This window comes from Dromiciops gliroides, chromosome 1, assembly GCF_019393635.1.
Source record: "Dromiciops gliroides isolate mDroGli1 chromosome 1, mDroGli1.pri, whole genome shotgun sequence".
Classification (NCBI taxonomy): Eukaryota; Metazoa; Chordata; class Mammalia; order Microbiotheria; family Microbiotheriidae; genus Dromiciops; species Dromiciops gliroides.
The window spans coordinates 30009509-30028540 of record NC_057861.1 but is presented as its reverse complement, the minus strand read 5'-3'; the positions used below and the strand labels follow the sequence as shown (position 1 = coordinate 30028540).

At 41.3% G+C, this 19032-nt stretch overlaps 1 protein-coding gene across 3 annotated transcripts in view; it reads left to right on the top strand.

The window, feature by feature from the left end:
* IFT81 (intraflagellar transport 81) overlaps window positions 1-8819 on the top strand; it is an 81002-nt gene extending 72183 nt beyond the window's left edge. For all 3 annotated transcript variants that reach the window (XM_043975102.1, XM_043975103.1, XM_043975104.1), the window contains 2 exons: window positions 3640-3685; window positions 8163-8819. In XM_043975102.1, the coding sequence (XP_043831037.1) occupies window positions 3640-3685; window positions 8163-8345 (229 nt within the window). In that variant the 3' untranslated portion in view covers window positions 8346-8819. The remainder of the gene's footprint in view (window positions 1-3639; window positions 3686-8162) is intronic.
* Window positions 8820-19032: the final 10213 nt, after the last annotated feature.

Sequence of the window (19032 nt, the reverse complement as noted above, 5' to 3'; positions counted from 1 at the left end):
AATCGTTCTGCTTACAATACAGACTTGGAAAAAACTTCTCAGAGGAAGATTTAGGTTTCAGATCTCCTATTAGAAGCTAAAGCAATTCTACTCTAGGATTTTAAAACCTAGAAGGTTGGGATAAGGAGAAAAACACTGGCTTTGGAGTCAGGCCCACAGCGCCCACTTGGCCCATAGCAAGTGCTTTTCTCTATTCACCCTCCTGGCTTTACTCTTCAGGATCTCCTGGCACTCCGTTTTCTCATCTGAGAAGGTGGCACTAGATAATCCCTAGGGTCGCTTCCAGGTCTCATTCCTGTAAAAGTGTGTTTGAGTGATGAGTCCCAGAGATAATTCAGGGGAATTTGTTTGAAAGTAACATGTTTCCAACCCAAGTTGGAATTGGATCCACTCAAGCAGCACGAAGGGAAATCACAGCCCCATGCAGCTTGTTGGGGAGATCTCGATACCGTCACGATTCAAGCTTTGCTCTTCTTGCTGTGGATGCATCTTATCCCATGATCTAATGCCCTTTGGAAGCAGAGAGCTTTGTTTCTTTGGACACATTCCTTGCGGGGTAAGCCCCAGTTGTCTGCCTGGCTGTTGCTTTGTGCCCCAGAAGTGGCTGCACTTTGAGCATTCAAAATGTATTGAGCACCTGCTGTGTGCAATGCCCAGTAAGTGAAGAATGCAAATAATGGATAAATTCTAATAGCCTTTGCATGGCTTTATTCAGCTCTTGGTAGTGCTGGGGATATAGTATAATAAGCACACTATGCATAAATGCAAGCTGTTCAGTTTGAATCGTCAACAGAATAAGTTGGAGTTTTCCCATCCTGAAAATAATCGCTTTGCTTTGACCTTCCAGATTTGGAGTAAGGCAACAATTTTGAAGTGATAGTTTTCTTAGAAAGACAGTGGAATTAAGAAATGAGTTTTCTTTGCAGCATTTAAATATCTTTTCAATTTGTATGGGAATTTAAGTGGGACTCAAAGTACACTATTTATAGAACAGGCCCTTTCCTAAGGCTACAACGTATTGGACCAAAAACGTACTTATTCAGATGTCTTTATTGAACGTCAACTCAGCTCAAGTACATCTGCATGGTCAATGCTAAGGAATGTGAAAAGTTCATTTTGGCCTCTAAAAATAGAAGGTTTTAAAAAATTAAGTTGCATTCCTTCCAATGTTGTCATTATAAATAGTAAAGAAGAAAATGTCATTGCTAAGCTTTCTGATCAGTTTTCCAGTTAAGATGCTTTGCCTCATTCCTTTATCATAATCTCCTACCACTTCATTGTGTCAAGAGCAGAATTATGTGATGAGAACATTAAAACAAAGTGTAATTCATTGGGTTACAGCTTCACATATGTGTATTTGAATATTACTAATGAGAGACACACTTTAAATAAAAATTTCAAAGATTTGTAGCTTTTTTCTGGTATAACCACAGATAAAAGTGATTAGTTTGGTTTAAAATTAGTGTCTAGTGTCACAGTTTTTATTTTGAAAAAAGGACATAAGTTTCCTCTTCTTGTTGTTTTTAAAGAATTTTTGCCCTTTGGGAAACTGAAAAACACCTATAATAATTAATTATAACAAATCACAGTTGTTTCTTAATATTTACAAAGTGCTTTCTTTCCCCACAATAACTCTATATGGTAGGCTGTTATAATCCCCATTTTTAGATGAAGAAACAGACATAAAGTGGCTTGTTCAAAGTCACAATAGTGAGGCTGAGATTCAAACAGAGAGCTTGACTTCACTGGCTGAATTCAGACTTTTCATAGTTCCAACACAATCAGTGGATGGTTTTCATATAATCTTTACTTTACAAAAACAGCTTTAACTGAGCTGTGGTCTACAAACCATCACATTTAGCAAATTTGATCATTGTTTTCACTTAGTTTTAATTCAATAAATGAAAAATGAGCCTACTAGAATTTGTTTTTTACTTCTGAACCCCCCTCTTATTTACTACAGACCTTCTCAACCTAAGACAATTCTAAATTGGTTTTCCCCATATTACCTTGAACCTTTGCACCCTCCATGACTTTGTTTACAGATTTACAGAATTAAAAACAAGAGTTGAGTTACTAACATTAACCGAGCGAATACCATTGAAGCATAGACTGCCCCATCTTACGCCGCTTTTTATAGCACATGATGCTGCAAAGGCAGTAGAACTGGGAGCATCCTACTGGGTGTGAGCTGGGCTATCAAATGGAATCCCTATGTAATATCCCCAGTCTGCAGCTTTTAGGGCATTTTGGCTTTGTTTGCCCTTAACTCATCTCCCCCATAGAGTCATTCTATCTACACGTTGTTTCATTCTTTGTTCTAATGTCCTCAGCCCCAGTACAGGCCCTTGTACATAGTAGGCACTTTAATGAGTACTTTTGATCAATCCAGTATTTTGTATCCTCTTAATTCTCGCAGTTCCAGCCAGGTTGACCACTCTTTTTGTTAAATGGCCGTCTCTGGTCACTTAAGACTGCTCTAGGCTTTCTTTTTTTCCCTTTATCCCCCAGATTGTTTTCTAAATTTTTATTTTATTTAATGTGCAATAACATACTCCTGAGCAAGATGCCCAAAACACAATTCTTCTAGTCTTCTATCTATTCCAGATGTGGGGCCCTGGTAGCTTCCTTGTCTTCCAGGTCATCGAGATATAGCTTTGTCCTAACCCCACATCCTTTGCTTTACCTCCTTTGCCCTTCCTGCATCAGCCATTTGAAACATCACTGGCTGCCTCATCTGGTGATGAGCACATGCACATACTCAGTTATACTGGAACTTTTCTATAAAAGCCATTCAGTATGTGCTTATACACTATCAGCTTTCTGTTTAAAGACAATTCGTTTTAAGATGTCTTTAAAATTATGAAGTGGCATTTACAGGAATGTGTTAATGTTGCCTTAAAAGAAGATTGAACAGAAGTGGTATTTAATATATTTGTTCCCTTAATTTTTCTGTGAGAGGCAGCGTGTTATAGTGAATAATGAGTGGCTTATTGATGAGCAGGTCACTTAGCCATTGGTAGCTCTCTAAGACTGAAGAACAGGCAAGTTGAGGATATATATCACTCAGTCTCTTTGCTAGGCATTCCCCACACCTGTGAAATCATAAAGTAGTCTTTTTTAATTTCATTTTTTTTATTCATAATAAACATTTTTGTTTATAGTTTTGGGTTCCAATTTTTATCCCTCTTTCACTCCCTCCCCTCCTTCCTCCCTGAGGCAACTAACAATCAGATATGGTTTATATACAAAGTATTCTTTAAAATATTTGTAACTTTATTTTTCTTCTGAAATTACCATTTATTAGGACTAAACAAATTTGAGGAAGATAAAAGTGATGATAATTATTAAAATACTATAAGGGGGGCAGCTAGGTGGTACAGTGGATAAAGCACCGGCCCTGTATTCAGGAGTACCTGAGTTCAAATCCGGCCTCAGACACTTGACACTTACTAGCTGTGTGACCCTGGGCAAGTCACTGAACCCCTATTGCCCCGCACAAAAAAAAAAATACTATAAGGGGATTCTAATTTCATTCCTCATATTAGCACTTTAAACTATATAGAACTTTGAGGTAGAGATGTTAATATTATTGAGTTACATGAGCAATTCAGTTCACTTGTTATCTTGGCTCCTTAGGGAACAGTATACCAAGAATATTGCTGAACAAGAAAACCTTGGGAAGGTAAGACTACATTGTTCATTTGAAACCACCTGTCAAACTATTGTATAGACAAATCATGTTGTGATCCCCTCTTTAGAGGGTGCTGTGTAGGAGTCAGGCAAAAGTTCTATTCTTAGTTAGTTCCCTTGAGGATTCCCTTAGCCCTTCCAAATTTGTTGTTTTTTTTTTAAATAGGGATAGCATGAATTGTTTTGAAAAGATACTTAAATAGCTTGAATATCACATTCTTGGTAATAATCCAGTTAAAACCCCCAAATAATGACATAATGAACTACCAGCTCAAAGTGTAAATGATATATTGATGATCTTAATTATTTATACTAATTGGTGAACAGAGACAAATGATAATAATCCAAAACCTGCATTGTAGACATTCATTCATTCATCTTTCTTCCCCATGAAAACTTTAACAGAGCTGCTGAAAATATTACCTACTCTCCTGAATGTTCCCAGCACGCCTTCTTCTTGCCCACCTTCTGGTGGAGGAATCATCAAGCACTGAAACGACCACAAGAAAAGTAGAAAAGGTCTTCAGAATCAGGCCCTGAATGTGTGTTTAGCTGACCAAATCAAGCAATATCAATGCTATTAAACTTAAAGATTTCAGCCCCTGTCATCAATAGAAATCATCTAAATGTATTTTTAAAGTCATAGGTAGGGGCAGCTAGGTGGCGCAGTGGATAAAGCACCGGCCCTGGATTCAGGAGTGCCTGAGTTCAAATCTGGCCTCAGAAACTTAACACTTACTAGCTGTGTGACCCTGGGCAAGTCACTTAACCCCAATTGCCTCACTAAAAAAAAATTAAAAAAAAAAATATAAAGTCATAGGTAACATTAAGGGTTAGCAGGGGCAAATGGAAACAGCACTGGAATGAGCAGGTTCTGGCCGAGTTCTGCCACCAACGGGCAACATGGCCTTAGGCAAAGCATTCTACCTCTTCAGGTTTCCCTTGTCTCCTTATCCTGCTAAGTTCCTTTTCTTCTAACTTGCTGTGACATAGTAAAGAATAATCCATGCTGACTGTCCAGTTTTCTTCACTTCCTATGTAATTTGCAATCAGACGTTGTCATTTGTGAGTCATTAGCATGGTATTGACATGCTTGTGTACTGACAGCTAAGATTGGTGAGTTGCAGTATTGTCAAGTACTATTAGAGGATTCTTATTCCATGATTGAAATGTATTGTGATCTAGAAATGATCATAGTGTTTAAAAACAAGATTTATTCATCCTTAGCTTCCTTAAAAGTAAAAATAAAATTGTTAGTCATTTATTATTTATGCAGTTTAGTGGTAACTGCAAAAAATATCCATACTTCTCTTGGTTTTTTCTTGTTTAAACAATCATTTACTTCAATTGAATCAACTTCTAAGAAACCGTTTGCTCCAAAGGTAAACATCAGAATTAGAAAATGGTTTCCACAACTGCAGTGTACATGCGCTCTCCCTGCATAATTTGGGAATGAATTTCCTTGATATTAATGGGGAAATGAAAGAGACCCCTTGAAAATAGATTTTCTCCCTTGCCTTGGTTCTGAGTTCCAGGTTATTTTTTTCCCTTCATACTGACACTGTCATTCCATCAGAGAAACAAAACAGCCTTTGTTACATTGAATAACAGGCGTTTTACAAACTGTCATCTACCGGTTTCACTAGTACAGATTCACTCCTACAAATACCTGAAGTATCTCTGGATTCCAGGGAGTGGGTACATATTTCACTGTCTGCAGGGCAGCTAGGTAGCACAGTGGATAGAGCAACAGCCCTGGATTCAGGAGGACCTGAGTTCAAATCCGGCCTCAGACACTTGACACTTACTAGCTGTGTGACCCTGGGCAAGTCACTTAACCCTCATTCCGCCCACCAAAAAAAAAAGTGGACATTTCACTGTCTGAATGACAAGCAAATCGCTGAACTTCTCACAGCACGACTTCATCTATGAAATGAATGTTGTATACTTCCCCTGCCTTTGTCAGAAGACTGTGTGAGAAAAGCATTATTGTAGAAATATGAGCAGTTATTATTATTGTTACAACCTAAATAACTGGGACATGCTGCACATGTCTTTTTCTAAACATATTTTATCATTTTCTGTTTTTTAAATATCCCCTTTTTGCTTAGAAAAAATATTACATAAACAAAAATGCTTTTTAGTCTTCCAGTTCTTCCATAGGCCTAAACTTAATTGGCTATATGTGATCTCAGAATTCTTCCTTGTCTCTTAGTTTGGGGGTTCATTCTGCTAACTAAAGGATCTTTGAAGATAATTTTGTAGTAGAATTCAGCAAAGCAAACATTGCTCCTCCTACACCAGTTAAGTCTCTTAGCCCAATACCTTACACACCTCTTAAAAGCAGGCTTGCACTTCTAGGGCAGACCCACAGGTAAGGTGGCCTTTCCAAACAAGAAAAACACAGGCCGCTCCAGATCAAAGTTTACCATTCTTTTGCACAACCACCTGGGCTAGACCTGCATCCCTGTAGCTCACTAGCACCAAGGCCAGCCTAAGGATTTGGGGGCACCTTTGAACTCACTAAGTACTATTTCAAGTTGGTCCAAAGTTCCATTTCTTCCCCTTAGCCTTAGTTCCCCTTCAAAAGCTTTGTTAGACCCACCCTTCTACAGTGATCTCACATCCTAAATGACATCCCATAAATAATTTTAATAACTTTACAAGTACAAACAAAACAATTCTCCTCAAAAGACTTAGTGATAAAAGGAGCTAGCAAGTAAATGATTACATGAAGGAATTCGTTGTATTCATAAAGTCCCCTTTTAGCATCAAAGATTCTCAAAAACAACAGGGGTGTGCAGGTAGATGTTTAACAACCATCTTTCAGCAAACCATATTCATGACATACTGCTAGGCCTAAAGCTCATTAACATTTCTTAAGTCTAGACAATGACCAAAACCAGACGAGGCTTGATTTGTAGTGTTGGTGTTCACACTGAGAGTTTAGCAGTCAGCGGTCAGGAGCCAGTCCAAGCAGGCACCAGCCCATCCATGCACTTAAATATTAAAATAACCTGAGAAATGTTGTCATTGAAGCAGTAGCACCTTGAACTTATATTTTTGGTTTGAGTCACTTAAAAATTTTGTTAACTAACATAAAACATCTATTTTAAGCAGTTTGATTAGTAATACTCCTTCAACTGAGTTTATGTGCCAGTTGTACAATAGTCTATGGAGTCCGTTCAAACTGTATCTTCTTAATTCTTTCCCTTTGCTGTTTATAGTAACTGTGCCTTCATTATCATCTATACCCACAGTGGAGAACCTCAAACCTATCGGCCAAATCTAGCCTTTAATTTATATGGTCCATGGGACAAGTACTAAGAGAGGATATTCTCATTTGTGCCTCTAGTTGCAAAATTGCAATATAGCTTTAAAAATTTTTAACAGGGTATAGGAATCCAAAGGGTTCTGTGTGAAGTATATGTTCTCTGTCTTATTTTTTGAGTCCATCTCATTATCTGAATTCCTATGTGATCTTGGGGTTTGTAATAGGTAATAGCATTAACAATTCTCCTATGGTGTGGTTTGAGTTTGGTTTTTGGTTTTTTTTTTCTGAAAGCATTTTCACTCTCTTAGAATATATTTATTTCTTAAATATTTTCTCTTATCTCTACAATTGTGTGTCTCTGTTTCTCCCTTTTGTTCCTCTGACCTTTCTTCTCTTTCTCTATAGATTTCTTTCTTTCTTTTTTTTTTTTTTTTTAGTGAGGCAATTGGGGTTGTGACTTGCCCAGGGTCACTACAGCTAGTAAGTGTTAAGTGTCTGAGGCCAGATTTGAACTCAGGTAGGTACTCCTGACTCCAGGGCCGGTGCTCTATCCACTGCACCACCTAGCTGCCCCCTAGATTTATTTCTATAATTCATTTCTTTGGATTTCTTTATCCGCATTTCTGACCATTTCTCGGTCACCTTTTTTTCTACCTTCTCATCTCTCTCTTAACTAGACACAACAATGACACATTGTATTTTGGTTGTTTTTATCAAATGCGTGTTTGCATTCTTTATTCTTAATGCAACTTAATGAATATTTATTAAGTAACCAGTCATTTAAAAAACTGCCACTGGAACATTTTTAAGTTATTCCAGTCCTTTATAACAAAAGCAGTACATAGAGGGGGTTTTTTGCTTATCATCCATGTTTCCTATTAGACCTTTTTCTAGCAAAAGCCTTTTGGAGAATTTTCATTTTCTAGGCTCACATTGAATATTTCAAATGAGACCACAGAAGTTCACTTCTGCTACTCTGCAAGATATACTTTCTGTCAACATTTTCATTTTTAAATTTGTGATATCTCATTACAGTTAAGTTTCTGTTACTTATTTCAGTGACTTCAGTTTTGACGAATCCTAGGACAACCTCAGTAGAGTTTAGCCTAGTACTCAGATGTGTGAAATATAGTATTCGTGTGACTAAAATTTGTCCTCCTACTTAGATTCACTTGTTTTTGATATTTCCTAATAGAAACTTCGGGAAAAACAGAAATCTGTACGAGAAAGCCATGGTCCTAATATGAAGCAAGCTAAAATGTGGCGTGATTTTGAGCAACTGATGGAGTGTAAGAAACAGTGCTTTCTGAAACAACAAAGCCAAGCCTCCATTGGTCAGGTAATTCAGGAGGGAGGAGAGGACCGACTGATACTCTGAATTCACGCGTGATCTCTTTGGGTTGATCCCCCACAGGAGCTGTTGGTGGTGGTGTTTTGCCTGAAAACAAGCTGTCAGTTTTATAGAATATGTTGGTTACAAATTAGCTTTTCCCTAATGGTTTTCCATGGAAAGTCATCTTGAACATAGGCTTTGATTTGGAGCTTTGTTCATTTTTTTTTTATTTTAAGGATTTTATTGGACAGGTGACTAAATTTTACAACCTGAATATTTAAACGTGTGCCCATTAAGAAACATGTAGTTTTATAAAAAAGCATAATAATCTCAAACTCTTGATGTTTTTCTTAATCTTTTTTTAACTTTAGAGGAGTCTTGTAGGAACTTTTCTCTCTTGTTTTGAAGAAACATTTATCTGAGGTTCATCAGTTTACTTCAGAGTTTCTCTTCTGTTAAATATAAGTAAAATTAAATTTATTTTAATGTGTTAATAGCTTTGTTCTGTCCATGTAACTTAAAGACTAATAAAACTTGTTGCACGTACCATGACTGTTTCTTTTTTAAATGACAACAGGGACTAGTGTAAGATGTATCATTTTTATAGTAGTTTTCTGAACTGTAGCATGAATTGAAATGAAGGAGTATTGTATGAATCAGAGCTAGAAAATATTATTTAGTCCAACCTCCTGATCTTATAAATGAGGAAACCAAGGCAGAGAAAGGGGGGTGACTGCCCCGACGTCCCACAAGTCACAAAGACCAAGACTTAAAACCAAGTCTTCTGACTTCCAGTTTCATGTTTGTCCCACTACATCAAAGGACTTATCAAAAGTATTCTACAGTAAAGTGGCCTCAGGAACTGTTCCTTTAAGGGACACAGCTGTTAGAAAAGGTCATAAATGGGACTCGGGAGTACAGAATGTTACTCCAAACCCAACTTCTGCCTCATTTGGGCAAGATAACTTGAAACTGCCTGTACTGTGGGTTTTGTCTTATCTCGATTTTGAGGCCTTCGAGGGAAAGAACTAATCATCTTCTGGTCTTTCATTTTTCCTGTCTGCATCGGCGCCCGTAAAACCTTTGGTCTGTAGTTTGGGGCACCTGCAGTTAAGTTAATTTTAGCCGTCCTAAAGAACCATAGGGAATTAAATCAGAAAGTGGGAGAAATTACCGGCTGAATAATTAGAAGAGCTGAGTTCAAGGGCTGCATCTGCCGCTTATTGCTTATGTGACCCTGGGCGAGTCACTTAAGCTCCATCTTTTCATCTGTAAAATGAGCGGGGTTGGTTGGACTAAGCAGGCCCACTGTAGACGTGAGATCTCATGATACTCTAGGGTTAGGTTAATGTGAAGTCAGCACTTGACTGTAGGGGCTTCCATTAAAATGTTGACATACACAGAAATGCATATTCCTGTGAATGCTGGTGAAAAGCAATAGTTGACATTTACGTAGCACTTACAGGTTTGTATCCATTTTCTCCTGTGATCCTCATCACAGGCTTGCAGGACACCCCCACTTTTCAGGTGAGGATGCTATTGCTCAGAATAAGTGACTTGCCCACAGTCATAGAGCTAAGCGCCTGAGGCCAGGTTGGAACCCGGGCTCCCACAGATTATCTAAGTCCAGAGTCTCTTGTGCCATAGTCTCCTTAATGAACAGAAAGAACCTTGTAGGAAGTACTGTTTCAAGTGTGATTTTGAGGTCTGTTTTCTCTAATGCAGAAAGTATGGAAACATCTTGATTACGAGGAATTCTCATAGCAACAATGTCAGGAGGGGATGGGATTTATAAGGACAAGGAGCCATGGTTTGAAGTCATAGACCCTACAACAGGGATACCTTTCCCCTGGGATTGTTCTAATGGGAAAGGAAACTTCCTACAAGTAAAATAATACATGGAAAGAGCCCTCTTTAGTGTAATGAGAACTTTTACCTACCTAGTTGTTTTTGTACGATGCCGATTACTATTCTATGGCTATAACCCAACGGGCAAATGAAAAACCACACTAGAGTCAAAATACATGTTTTATTTTGTGAAGTGGAAACTCCTCAGGGTAGAAGCTGCTGACATGCATATGTGGATGGTTTGTGATCTGGGTTGGGAGTTTTCACAGTGAGAAAGCTATAAGCCTTCAACTTAGTGACCTATGTGTTTTGTGTATGTATTCATACATATACCATGTGTGTATATTCAGTACACACACACACTGTTGCCTTGTCTTGACATGACAGATGAGCGAAGTTCCCAAGGACTGTGCCAGTGTAGGGCAACCTCTAGCAAGAAAGTGGATTCAGAAGGACCCAAGTTCAAATCCAGCCTCAGACACTTGACACTTACTAGCTGAGTGACCCTGGGCAAGTCACTTAACCCCCATTGCCTCACCAAAAAAAAAAAAAAGAAAGAAAGAAAGGCTAGAAAGATTCTCAGTACAGGCCCTTTGATAGGAGATGTTCATGACCAGGTGAGGAATGTTTCAGCCATAGCAATTCCAGAAGACCAAGTGTCAGTGGGGCTGCAGTCTGTATTCATGGAGGAAGTGACCCACAGCACAGTCATAGAGCTGTGAGGCACTGAGTAGGAATCTGTATTGTATATATATGCACGTGTGTATCTGTTCATTCAGTACTTGAAGGATCCATATTGGATGGATGGATGGGTGGACGGACGATAGATGAGAAATGATGGATAGACAGAGCATTTATTAAGAACCCACTATGTACCAGATAGTGTGGACAGATGGATAGGTATATATAGATAGATCAACAAGCATTTATTAACCTACTGTGTTCTGGGTATTGTACTAAGGCCAGGGAATACAAACAAAAACAGAAACACAGTTGCCCCCTCAAGGAGCACACGATCTAATGGAGACAAGATGCAGACATTGTTCAAAGGAATTTCCTTGCTGTGAACTCCCAGTGAAATCATAGATGCAGACCCTCCCCTAAGAAACAGAGAAAACCCCGGTGTTTGTGAATATGTTCAGTTTGGAGCAAAAAGTGGCAAAGCTTTGTCTGGGACTTGAGTTGTATCTCCTGCGCAGGGTCTGATGTCTCCCTCGACCCGTTCTTTACTCAGTGCAACGTTTTAGGAGAAAGTTGGTTTACTGGGGTGGTTGTGGGAGGATCGTTGGAAGGCCTCTGTTTACACTTGAAGCACTTGAAGCACAGAGAGATTTAAGTGATTTGCCCAGAGTCATTTGTGTCTGAAATGGGACAAGAATCCAGAGCTTCCTGACTCCCGGCCCAGTGCCCACCCACTTTGTGCCAGCCTATGAAAAGCAGTATTCATAGAAGACTTAGCAATGCCCTTTTCCCCCCTTTTTTTGGGGGGGCGCCTTCAAGGTGGAGGGAGATCTGAACTGTATGAATACATCACAGTACTAGCTAAAAGGTATGGTCCAGGATTTTTGTTCCCTCATATCCTAGCTTTGATTCTTTGTTGTTCCCCTGCTTACAAGCAGGAGCCCCATATAATTCTCTCATCCCTGAAAGAGTCTGGCACTGCAGAGGAGCTCTCTCCTCTCCTCTCCCCTCTCTTCTTTCCTCTCTCCTCTCCTCTCCTCTCCCCTCCCCTCTCCTCTCCCCTCTCCTCTCCTCTCCTCTCCTCTCCTCTCCTCTCCTCTCCTCTCCTCTCCTCTCCTCTCCTCTCCTCTCCTCTCCTCTCCTCTCCTCTTTCCTCTCCTCTCCTCTCCTCTCCTCTCCTCTCCTCTCCTCTCCTCTCCTCTCCTCTCCTCTCCTCTCCTCTCCTCTCCTCTTTCCTCTCCTCTCCTCTCCTCTCCTCTCCTCCCCTCTTTCCTCTCCTCTCCTCTCCTCTCCTCTCCTCTCCTCTTTCCTCTCCTCTCCTCTCCTCTCCTCTCCTCTCCTCTTTCCTCTCCTCTCCTCTCCTCTCCTCTCCTCTCCTCTCCTCTCCTCTCCTCTCCTCTCCTCTCCTCTCCTCCCCTCTTTCCTCTCCTCTCCTCTCCTCTCCTCTCCTCTCCTCTCCTCTCCTCTCCTCTCCTCTTTCCTCTCCTCTCCTCTCCTCTCCTCTCCTCTCCTCTCCTCTCCTCTTTCCTCTCCTCTCCTCTCCTCTCCTCTCCTCTCCTCTCCTCCCCTCTTTCCTCTCCTCTCCTCTCCTCTCCTCTCCTCTCCTCTCCTCTCCTCTCCTCTCCTCTCCTCTCCTCTCCTCTCCTCTTTCCTCTCCTCTCCTCTCCTCTCCTCTCCTCTCCTCTCCTCTTTCCTCTCCTCTCCTCTCCTCTCCTCTCCTCTCCTCCCCTCTTTCCTCTCTTCTCCTCTCCTCTTTCCTCTCCTCTCCTCTCCTCTCCTCTCCTCTCCTCTCCTCTCCTCTCCTCCCCTCTTTCCTCTCCTCTCTTCTCCTCTCCTCTTTCCTCTCCTCTCCTCTCCTCTCCTCTCCTCTCCTCTCCTCTCCTCTCCTCCCCTCTTTCCTCTCCTCTCCTCTCCTCTCCTCTCCTCTTTCCTCTCCTCTCCTCTCCTCTCCTCTCCTCTCCTCTTTCCTCTCCTCTCTTCTCCTCTCCAGGATAGTTTCCAATCAGTCGACAAGCACTTTTTAAGTACCTACTATGTGCACAGTCACTGCTTGGAGGTGTGACCATGCCTGTCCTCAAGGAGCTTGTATTCTGCTGAGGAGAAGTCCATGTCAGATGTGCACAGCGTGATGGGAGGATCACTTTTCCATGGATCTCTTATCTCTCCAAGCCGTTGGCACTGCGTAGGATCTCCCCTTCTCTTTAGAGAAGGCTGAGGTGGAAGAACCCCCTCCAGTTGTCCATGTTGTTCTCCTCTCCTGGCTCCATGCTTTGAGGGTCTGTGCTTCTGCTGCTCTGCCCCCAGCACTGGTCCAGCCACTCAGCATCCAGGAAGCAGAACCTCCTGAAGAAGAGTATGTTGAGAGCGCCTGTGTTTCCCATATGCCTCTACCTCAAGGCAGCCAGCCATCCCCTGGGGAAGCAGGTCCGCTTTCATTGCTACTCCCCTCCAAGAAGGGCAAAGGGCAAAGGCCAAGTCCACTCGGAAGGCTCCCTTTGAAGAGCCGGCCCAAAGGGGTGGCTCCTTCCACAACACACTGTCCCAGCAATCCAGGCAAGCCATTTCATCTCTAGCGGATGCACACTGAGTGGAGAAGGAATCGAGTGAGCATGTCTGCTCCCTCAATAGCAAGACATTGAAGCCCCAAACAAAGCCTCACTATCCTATAAGCTCATCAGGTTGATCAGGGAACTCCCTGAAATAATGCCTTTACACACACACACACACACACACACACACTTCTACGTGTATACTATTTAAGGAGCTCACTTACTAAATAGTACCGTGAAATTACATATAGTGTATACATGTAAATATGTTCTATTCTATTTATTATTATAGCATATAATAATATTTCAGGGTACTATTTAATAAGACATCTCCATTCCCCTTCCCACAAATAAGATTTTCTCCCAGAATAGTATACAGTCAGTGAAAACACATCCCAGTGAGTGTTTGATGTTTTCATGTAGCCTCCCACTGTCTCTGAAAAACATTCTATCCATTTAAAAAAAAATGTCAATGGCAGATACTCCAAGGAGGATGGTAGTAGATAAGTCTACTAATGTGCTTAGTGCTAACCGTATGCATTCTGCTTAGAAAGAGGCTGTAGATTCCCCAATCATGGCAGCTCCAACAGGACTTTGCTAATGGAAGCCAGAAGTCATCATGGCTTCAAGAAAATTGAAAAAGGAAAGCAGCCACATGGCAAGCTTTTGTTTTCCTGTAGCATTGGTCATGGACTAGCATAGCTTAAGAGCCTGGGTTTGGAGACTGTGCAGATAGTGATTTGATTTTAAAACCTCTGACTGACTAACTCGGACTGGCCCTTTATAGATGACCCTTTTAGAAGAAACCTGTTCCTTAACGTTTGTTTTCCTTCTGGATGGATAACCTTGCTGGGTATTGGGTAATAATATTTATTCATCAGGGCAGCTAGGTGGTGCAGTGGATAGAGCACTGGCCCTGGATTCAGGAGGACCTGAGTTCAAATCCCACCTCAGACACTTGACACTAGTTGTGTGACCCTGGGCAAGTCACTTAACCCCAATTGCCTCACACACACACAAACAAAATCTAATAATATTTACTCATTCTGGAAAAGTATGTGTCTTCCTTGGGGAGGGGGGAGGAGAAGAAAAGGGGAATAGCCTGTCAAAACTGCTTTTGCATTCACAGATTTCCTACTTCTAAGACTTAGTGCTGCCAACAGTTGTGTGGGACGCATCGTAGGAACTGTACATTTCAAAAGGCCTCAACTCCTCTTGCTTTCTCTGATGGATCAGGAAGAAATCCAACTTTAAAGGTTGTCTTTTTATTTTAAAGAGTTAAAATAGTATTATGTATGTGATATTTGTTGTAAATCTTCATGCTCACTCCGAAATAATATACCTTCTATTTTCAGACAGTGTGGCAGCAACTGGGTCTCTAGTGCAAGGCCTAAAGATGTAGGGACACCTAAGTGGGCCCAAGAAATAGCAAGTAATCCTTTCCTTTCCTTCTGCTCATTGCCTTCTGTCCTTGGGGCTTCTCAGAGAGGGACAGCCAAAATGAAATGCCGTTTCACTCCAATCCCAGAGAAGCCCCGGATGTGCCCCTCAGCCCAATTAGCTTGCCTAGTACACATCCAGTTCTTAGAAAAATGTAGCCTCCCTGTAATTACCAAACTTCTGACTGTCTTCTTACCTGATGTGATAGAGAGCCCTTTCTGGTAACCTGGGAAAACAAGCTGTAGAAACACGTTGCTCGCACTTCAGAAATGTTTTCAGGATTGTTCTGAACTGAATTTGAAAAGGGTGACCTTAGGAAAACAGAATAAAAGTGCACCTTAGAAAATGGTTTTTGTTTTGAAGGCGTTTATCTTAAACCTCCTTGCCTTGTCACCTCCAGGCATGCAGCCAGTGTTAGTGACCGATGAGATGAGAGTAAATACCGAGACTTGTTTCTCCAAAGGGCTCCAGGTGCTCACGTCATTTCTCCTCTTTGGAGTAAAGGAGTGTTTAGCCTGAGGGAGCCAGTCAGACCGCCCCCTAATGATTAACTATCCCAGAGTTTACACTTTTTAAATCCTTCACTGTGGTAAAAACTTGGTCAGGGTTATGCACTCAATACCTTCTTTGCCAACCTCATATTCTTTGGTAGCAGCCCAGGAAGGAAATGACCCAGTGCCTTTGGGGCATGTGTTCCCCCTCTGCCCCCAGCCTGAGTCCCTCTTCCCTTTCCCTCTTCCCTGTAAAAGGTGTTTCATATATTACACGCAGTCCAGGAGGTAGATAGGTTGTCATGACTGGAGATGATGGAAAAGGGTCATTTGAAATTATCTGTGTTTTCTTAATCCTTGACCCCATGCCCCCTCTGAAGGCTGAAAAAAATACAAAGTGGACTTCATCTAGGGTTTAGTTCCAACACATTCTGGCAGAGATTAAAAAGTAAAATTGAGTGCCAGAATGACTTTGAAGAGACCAACAAATTTTTGTTGTTGGGTGGTGGTTGTTTTTCTGCTCATGTGTGCCCTCTGTTGGAGATCCTAAAGTAGTTCTAGGGCAGGCTTCCCCAGAACTCCCTTTCTGGGTGGGTAGAATCATTTGGTATGCCACAGGCGTGTGGGACTGTGGAGGGAAACCAGTAGTCGTCATTAGAAGCACAGGAGTTAATTATGCCTCTTTCCCCATAAAAATAGGAGTTCTTGCTTCCGTCCAGAGGTAACAGACAGTTGATTTGATCATTGACCTGATGAGACCTAACAGAGCATCCAGTCTAACCCTCCCCTCCCCCTACTGCCTCTCCGACTTGGAGCCATCCAGCTCCTGGTTGAAGACAATGTGTTACACACAGGAGCGGCTTAATAAAGGTATTTTGGAGAGGTCATGTAGTCTAGTGGTAGAGAGCCACACTTGGAGTCAGAAAGGCCTGGGTTCAAATTCTACCTGTGGACTCAGGATATCTGGGGAACCCTGGACAAAACACTGCAAAGACAACTCCCTAAGAAGTTAAAATGGAAGAGCAGTTGCTGGCGTAATTGGAAGAGAGCCTTCTCATTGAAAGTTCCCGACATCAATTAAGGCATGGATCTAGACCAAAAAATAAATACATTTATTATATACTCATGTGTAATTATCCATAGTATATGTTTAAATGCATCCGTCATGTTTATATAATTATAGATAGTACATGTTTAAATAATATATTTATTCACATATATTTAAATAAATACCTTCATGCATATTTAAAGACGTTTACATATTAGCTATTTAAATAAATGCATTTACTATGGATTCAAATAAATATATTTATACATTATTTAAATACATATACTATGGATTTAAATGAATATATTTTTCCATATTATTTATTTAAATAAATGTGTTTATTTCTATATTATCCGTTTGAATAAATATGTTACTGAAGCTCACCAGCTCACGAGGCAGTCTGCCACTTTATTGTATAGCCCAGCTGTGTTACCTTCAGTTCTTCTGAAGGGGGAGGGGAGACTGCAAAGGGAAGGTGGGGAAGGTGGAGTGGAGCTAAGAAGAGAAGGGATCTGTAACAGTTTTCCCATTTAAAAAGAACAAAAGGGATGGCTAGGTGGAGCAGTGGATAGAGCACCGGCCCTGAATTCAGGAGGACCTGAGTTCAAATCCGGCCTCAGACACTTGACACTTCCTAGCTGTGTGACCCTGGGCAAGTCACTTAACCCTCATTGCCCTGAAAAAAATAAATAAAAAGAAGAAGAAAAAGAACAAAAGTAGAAGTTGCAGGATTTTTCTTTTCTAGAGTTCCACAATAATTGTTACTCTGTGGAAAGGAAGAGATGTCCTCTCCATTAAAGCCTTCCTCCAAGGTCATCCTCATGGCATGGAGGTGGGCCTGTGTTCCCCAAGGCTTGTGGCAGTAGGGAACAAAACTGGCAGGTCCTTCCCAGCTAGAATGACTTCAGGGACCACTGTGCGGGGCTCTGAGCACACACGGATTGGCCGAAGAGTGAACCTGTCACATTGAAACATGAAAATAACCGACAATCAATTGTAGATCTGGAGCAGATTGAGCTTCATATCCCTGAAATCTTTCTACATATGTGGATTGAAATAGACAAAGTAATCCATTGAAATACCAAAAATATCTTTGCCTTAATTGTGTAGACTCTTCAGAAAAACGTTTACACTTTTCTTGTCTCCCCTAAAGAGAGATGCTGAAACTAGACCAGAGAAATCAGCAAGGTGAGTTGTGCTTAAAAGGGGAGCTCAGTGTATGCAGGAGAGAGAAAGCTGAACTCCATCGTAACACAGATGGTGATGATTACTGTTGTCGTCATTATACAGACTCAGTGATGTTTCTAATCAAATCATTCCCCTGGAAATATAAGCTACAACCAAAGCCTTCTAGGATAGCTTTTTTTGTTTGTTTGTTTTTTGTTTTTTGGTGAGGCAATTGGGGTTAAGTGACTTGCCCAGGGGTCACACAGCTAGTAAGTGTTAAGTGTCTGAGGCCAGATTTGAACTCAGGTCCTCCTGACTCCAGGGCCGGTGCTCTATCCACTGCGCCACCTAGCTGCCCCCACTAGGCTAGGTTTTAACCTTTCACTTCAATAATAAAATGAAGGCTTATTTCATGCTTACTATGTGTTGGTCACTGTTACAGGCAAAGGTAGAAAAGGTGTCTGTCCTCACTATCTCCCCTTGAAGTGGGACACAAATAATCTTGATACAGGGCAGGAAGGTTGTGCCCTTATTAGGGTAGTAGAAAGGCGCAGCTAAAGTCCTCTTAAAAAGACCCAAGGAGGGGCAGCTAGGTGACGCAGTGGATAGAGCACTGGCCCTGGAGTCAGGAGGACCTGAGTTCAAATCCAGCCTCAGACACTTAACACTTACTAGCTGTGTGACCCTGGGCAAGTCACTTAACCCCAATTGCCTCACACCAAAACAAAACAAAACAAAACAAAAAAGGCCCAAGGAGGGAGAATGACTTTGAGTGGAGGGTAACAGGGAAGGCTTTGTGGACAGGTGAAAGGAATCTATTTCAGGCAGTTGCACCACATCAGGAGAACACAGGATGCTGTTAGGAGTTCGTGCTACTAGAACAGTGTACCTATAAGGGGAAGAATGGGAAACGAGGCTGCAAAAGTCAGTCAGAAGCACATCGTGAAGGGCATTGAATGCCAGGCCAAGGAGTACACATAAGCAGTGGGAAGTCACTTAAGTTAACCCCCGGGTATTAGGAAGATTCATTTGTTAGCTATGCAGAGGATGGATTGGAGATAGGAGATAAATGAACAACAGCAGTTAGGAGGCATTTAGAGGCATCACAGGGAAGTGAGGTCCTTAACTAGAGTGATAACAGTGAGAGTGAAGAGGAAGTTGAGAGAGGGCAAAGCCAATGATGAGGATGATACACAGCTAACACTGATCTAGTACTTTAAGGTTTGCTTTATAAATAATCTCATTTGATCCTCACAACAATCCTGGGAGTTAAGTGCTAATATTATACCCCTTTTATAAATGAAGTAAGTGAGACAGACAGTTCAAATGACTTATCCAGGGTCATACAGCTAATGTCAAAAACCGGATTTGAACTCAGGTCTTCCTGACTCCAGGTCCAACCCTTTCCCCTGCACCACCCAGCTGCCTCTAAGATAACTCCAAGGATTGAATCTGGCTAACTGGGAGGGTGGTGGCAATATCCATAGAAATAAGAAAGTTGGAAGAAG